Source organism: Octopus bimaculoides, chromosome 14, assembly GCF_001194135.2.
Source record: "Octopus bimaculoides isolate UCB-OBI-ISO-001 chromosome 14, ASM119413v2, whole genome shotgun sequence".
Classification (NCBI taxonomy): domain Eukaryota; kingdom Metazoa; phylum Mollusca; class Cephalopoda; order Octopoda; family Octopodidae; genus Octopus; species Octopus bimaculoides.
The window spans coordinates 17,610,224-17,615,936 of record NC_068994.1 but is presented as its reverse complement, the minus strand read 5'-3'; the positions used below and the strand labels follow the sequence as shown (position 1 = coordinate 17,615,936).

At 37.2% G+C, this 5,713-nt stretch overlaps 1 protein-coding gene and 1 long non-coding RNA gene across 3 annotated transcripts in view; one reads left to right on the top strand and one right to left on the bottom strand.

Moving 5' to 3' along the window:
• The window catches only part of LOC106880659 (protein regulator of cytokinesis 1), a 40,074-nt gene that overhangs the window by 14,898 nt on the left and 19,463 nt on the right, over positions 1–5,713 (bottom strand). For both annotated transcript variants that reach the window (XM_014930704.2, XM_014930705.1), the window contains exons 6-8: positions 5,373–5,523; positions 3,678–3,814; positions 2,276–2,371 (exon numbers count right to left, since the gene is read on the bottom strand). In XM_014930704.2, coding sequence (XP_014786190.1) covers positions 2,276–2,371; positions 3,678–3,814; positions 5,373–5,523 — 384 coding nt within the window. The remainder of the gene's footprint in view (positions 1–2,275; positions 2,372–3,677; positions 3,815–5,372; positions 5,524–5,713) is intronic.
• Positions 1–5,713, top strand: part of LOC128249370 (uncharacterized) — a 38,046-nt gene that overhangs the window by 27,951 nt on the left and 4,382 nt on the right. The gene's annotated exons all lie outside the window — the stretch shown is intronic.

Genomic DNA, 5,713 nt, shown 5'->3' with positions numbered 1-5,713 from the left:
GGCACATAAAAGACACCACTTCGAACGTGGCCGTTTTCGTGCAGGCGACACGTAAAAGCACCCACTACACTCTCTGAGTGGTTGGCGTTAGGAAGGGCATCCAGCTGTAGAAACTCTGCCAAATCAGACTGGAGCCTGGTGTTGCCATCCGGTTTCACCAGTCCTCAGTCAAATCGTCCAACCCATGCTAGCATGGAAAGCGGACGTTAAACGATGATGATGATGATGATGAATTATGAGTAGACTGTCTACTTAATTTTCAAAATAGTCAAGATACTGGAGGGAGTTTCATAAAATATCTTACTTTACATATCAGTTGTTGCTTAGTCCCAGGACAACCACAATGATACAGCTGATGAAAGATTCTGACAGTTTTTAGGAGTATGTAGGGACAACATTATTAGAGCTGTGTTCTTATATAAGACAGTTGAGTGTATTTGAGAGAAAGGTTTGGCTGCTTTTTCTAGCAGGGCTAAGCAGTAATATGTAGATTCCCAGTATATTACTCAAGAGCCAACCAACTGAAATTTTTTTTTTTTTTTAAATCGCTTAGCAATAAAGTAAAGGTATTTCCTATAACTCTTTCCAGAGCATCGAAGACCAATACGAAGAAATTGTCAGTTCAAAGAACCGTTCTGATTGCTTGTAAACAGGGAACATACCATTAAAAAGTTAATAAAGGACCAGGTGACAGTGTGAAATAGGGTGAGAGATAAAGCTTACCACCCAAAAACAGTTTTCATCTGTGAAATTCTTATCAGAAGGCTTTTGGTCACCCTGTGGGAGTTAAGCTGAAATAATGCAGTTTCAAAACAGCACTTCTTGACCACACAGTCACCTACACCCATACTATCTTTTACACAGGAATTGAATTTTTATCAATATTCTAATAAAATACAAGCACTTCAGTATGGGCAGACTTATGTGTCCTTCTGCCATTGTCAGTTACGACAAAGGTTCTGATCTGATCAACCACAACAGCCTGCTTGTGAAATTAATCTGCAAGTGGTTGAGCACTCCACAGACGTGTATTCATAATGTACTACTCAGAGAGATTCAGCACGGCACAGAATGTGAAAAAGCTGGCCATTTGAATTATAGGTACTACTCATTTTTGCCAGCTGAGTGGACTGGAGCAACGTGAAATAAAGCATGTTGCTGAAGAACAAGGCACCACTGGGAATTGAACACATGACTTTACGATTGCGAGCTGAACACCCCTAACTACTAAGCCATGCACCTCCACAGCAGTCTTATGTGAGTCGGTATTAAATGGGTTAATTTAACTGTTTCAAGAGAATTTGATTAAGGGATTCCAGCAACTGGAAAAACAGGTAGGCCATTTCAATAACCATTCAACAGGACAGTAAATTCTTTAGGAGATAGGTGAAATCTCTCGTAGTACCATAATTCAATGAAATCTAGCAATCACTACCTGCTTATTGTCTTAAGATGTCTTTGAAGTTGAACAGGGAATAATAACTTTTCTAGTCAAGAATGAAAAATTTTAAATCTATAAAAGTCGTGTTTCATAAAAATGTGTAAAGTAGGAAGTCGATGTTGCTGCCTAGTGAAGTATCACATCAAAACATCAAATTATCTCCCAACAGGGACCTGGTCTGAAGAATACTTGCAATGGTGTTAACTCTGTTAGTCACCCTAATCCAGGTGTTGGTATTAAATCAAGAGATAATGATAGGAAACCTTTTCAGCCAAAGATAACCTGCCAAAAGCAGACCTCACCTAGAGTTAACCCTTTAGCATTTAAACTGGCCATATCTGGCCAAAATATTCCACCAGTTTTCTTTTCAAACCAACCAAATCCTACCTCTCACATCTACCCTATATTGTCATTTAAAAAAATTAATAATCACATCATCAAAATCCCAAAGTTACAAGATAATACATGACTAATTCGAAACAGTTTGACTACACAAGCATTACATTTGACAGAGTAATCTGAATACAAAAGGGTTAAATAATAAATAGTAATATCAATGATTGAGAAAAACAGAAAATGTGTAGTGTGCTCGATACAAAATAGTTGGGAAATGTTATTCAACAAAAACAATAACAACATTGAACAAAAACATCTTTAAATGATTATTCCGACTGGCTGCCAGGCAAAATGGGCAGCAGTAATTGAAGTAGATGGTGAATATGCTCCAGAATAATCATTTAAATATGTTTTTGTTGAATTAAATTAATTGCAAAAAAAGCTGCAATAATTATGCACCAACCTAATATATAAATATAAATATTAAAAAATGCTAACCTTTGGCAACTCTTTGATAATTCTTTTGCGAGCTTTTTCCTCTTGAAGTAAAGCTCCACCCCGATTGTTAAAACGATTAGGATCAGTTGCCTTTTTCTGGAAAGGAAACAAAATTCAAATTAAATACCACTTATATGACAAATTTATTGAAAAGAAAAAGAAGTATTTTAGAAATTATACTTACAACATAAGGAATAGGACTTTGAGAAAATTAATGTAAAATAATTGGTTAGTAGTATGTGATAGTACAAATATAATTTTATGTCTATTTTTTCTATGCTGACATGGGTTAGATGGATCCTTATAATCTGCATCATCTTGAACACACAGCAACAAAGAAAACCAGCCGACTTTGGTGTTGCATGTTTTAGGTGCTCCTACTATGTTGCTGGCACTAAGGTGTGTCACACCCCACCAGTACATTATATTTTTTGCAAGTTCTTTTTTCATTTTGTAGAAAATACATCACTTTTGGTGTAGTTTCTATAGCATGATGCCCTTCTTACTAACAACCACTTTACAGAGTATACTGAGTGCATTTTACTTTGCTATAAGTCCTCAAGACATTGCCCCATGCAAGGAGTACTACAAAGTCCTTGTTACCCTGTAAATCAATTCTTATTCAGAGTTACTACTGTCTGAGAGTTATAGCCTTTTGAGGCAGCTTTGCAAAGTCCATGTGTCATTTGTATGTTTCTGAAATGTCGGGCTTTGGCTACTGAATGAAGGAGAGAAGGTAATGATCTGAAGCAACTTGGCCTAGAAGTTGTCTTTAAGTGTATAGAGGTAGAGAAAGAGAAGTTGCAAAACGTCATGGGTGGGACTGAGACTGTCTCCATAGCAGATTTGACCCAGCACCTTCATTCCCTCCAAATAAATCAGTGTATGCAAAAATCTAATACAAGTTTTTTCACGTGACATAAGTATGCATACATTTACTGCACAATAATTATAATTACTAATATTTTATGCAACCAAGCAGCGAGCTGGCAGAATCACTGAAGTTGATTTTGCCTTTCATCCTTTCAGCGGCTCAATAAAATAAGTATCAGCTGAGCACTGGGGTCAATGTAATCGATTTACCCCAACCCTCAATGTTGCTGGCCTTGTGCCAAAATTTAAAACCAATATCCAATGCAGCTAACCTTTTATGCACATCTTAGAGGGAATGATGATCAGTAGACGCTGACTTTAAATCTATACTACTCACTTTATAGTTTAGCATTCAGTCAACATTTTATGTTCACTTTTCTAAACTGGCAGAGACTGGATGCTTTTACTGATTCAGTCAGATGCCTGTTTCATCATCAACCATCTTAGCTGCCCCATATGAAACAGTGTACTTATTCTAAACCCAGAATACACATAACAACATTGAAACTGATAAACTTTGTTTCCTCACCTCGAGAACAGTATACTCCTCCAGTATTTCTTCCCATTGCTTTACTTGACTGTAAAGGTTCTTGTGTCGCTCATAAAAAGCTTGAAGGTTGTTAATTTCCGCTTCTAGAGCATCAGCAATTTCATCGGTGAAAACACCTTGTATTAAAAAAAAAAAAAAAAGTTATAGCGAAGGAACATTTCAAACACACAGGGGTTATTTAACCCTTTACCATTCAGATTTATTGTCAAATGTAATGTTTATTCATTCAGATAGTCTTGAATTAATTGTGAATTAACTCAGCCTTGAGATCTCAATGTTGTGACTATTTTTGAACAACATTGTAGGATATGTGTGAGTGGCTGGATCTGACCAATTTGAACATAAAAATGGTAGAATATTTGGACCTGATATAGGCAGTTTAAATACCAAAGGGTTAAAGTGAATTACAGATGAAAAGAAACAGCCAAACTTTCTACATAGACCCAAGAAGGTATGGGACGAGGTGGTGAAGTATGACCTTTAGATGGATGCTGACTCTCACAGAGGCAATGACAAGTGACTGAAACCTTTGGTGATTTGCTGTGCTTGAGAAGAACATATCAAGCCAAGTAAAATCATAGTTGGGCCAGTGCCAGTGACATGTAAATGGCACTACACCACTCTGGGGTGGTTGGCTTTAGTAAGGGCATTCAACCATAGAAACCAAGCCAAAACAGATTGGAGCCTTGTGCAGATCTCTGGCTTACCAATTCCAGTCAAACCATATAACACATGCTAGCATGGAAAATGGACACCAAGTGATGATGATTACTCTTTACTCTCTTTTACTTGTTTCAGTCATTTGACTGCAGCCATGCTGGAGCACCACCTTTAGTCAGGCAAATCAACCCCAGGACTTATTCTTTGGAAGCCTAGTACTTATTCTATCAGTCTCTTTTACCGAACCGCTAAGTTACGGGGACATAAACACACCAGCATCAGTTGTCAAGCGATGTTGGGGGGGACAAACACAGATATGCAAACATATACACACACACACACACATATATATATATATATATATATATACGACGGGCTTCTTTCAATTTCCGTCTACCAAATCCACTCCCAAGGCTTTGGTCGGCTTGAGGCTATAGTAAAAGACACTTGCCCAAGGCGCTACGCAGTGGGACTGAACCCAGAACCATGTGGTTGGTAAGCAAGCTACTTACCACACAGCCACTCCCGCGCCTAATTATTATGAAGATTTACTTAAAAGTGAGTTGCAGTTGGCAATGTTAACCAAAGAGACCAATAGACCAGACAGTATTTCATATAAACAATAACAGTGCCACTTTAAAATTAACGCATTCAGATTATTCTGTCAAATGCAATGCTTGTTTCTTCACTGTTTTGTATTAATCCTGCATTATCTTGTAGCTTTGAGATTTCAATGATGTGATTGTATATTTCTTGAATCACATTGTTAGGTTATTGTATGAGAGTGAATCTAGCTGGTTTAAATACAAAACTGAAGATATGGACTGGATATGACTGGTTTAAGACAGTTCTTAACAGACAACAACAACCCAGCATGAGAATGCACGAGTATAGATGACCTTATGAAAGCCTTCATTAGCACACTAGGCAGATGAAGATTAAGCACCAAAGGAACATTCCTGATGAGAGTAACATCAAGGATGAAGCCAAATAGGGTGTGAATTATTGAAATACCTTCAGTTTTGTAAGCAGAACATTTATCCCTCAATTCGTTTGGAGTGAAGCAAACTTTCCACCAACGCTCTAACTCTCGCTTCATGCTCGTCACAACCTTTTCCATCTGAGTGTGCTTCAGAGCCTCCAAACGAAGGATTTCTTCACTCACCTGCAAATACAAAAATAAAATCAATTTTATTAGTTTACATGCCAGAGTTAAATAAAGACATAATTGTTTCTACAAACCACTGCCACCAACAATAAGACGGTGTTAATGAAAAAAAACACTATGAGGTCACTTGACCTGCCATGTATATGTATATGTGTATATATATATATATATATATATATATATATAT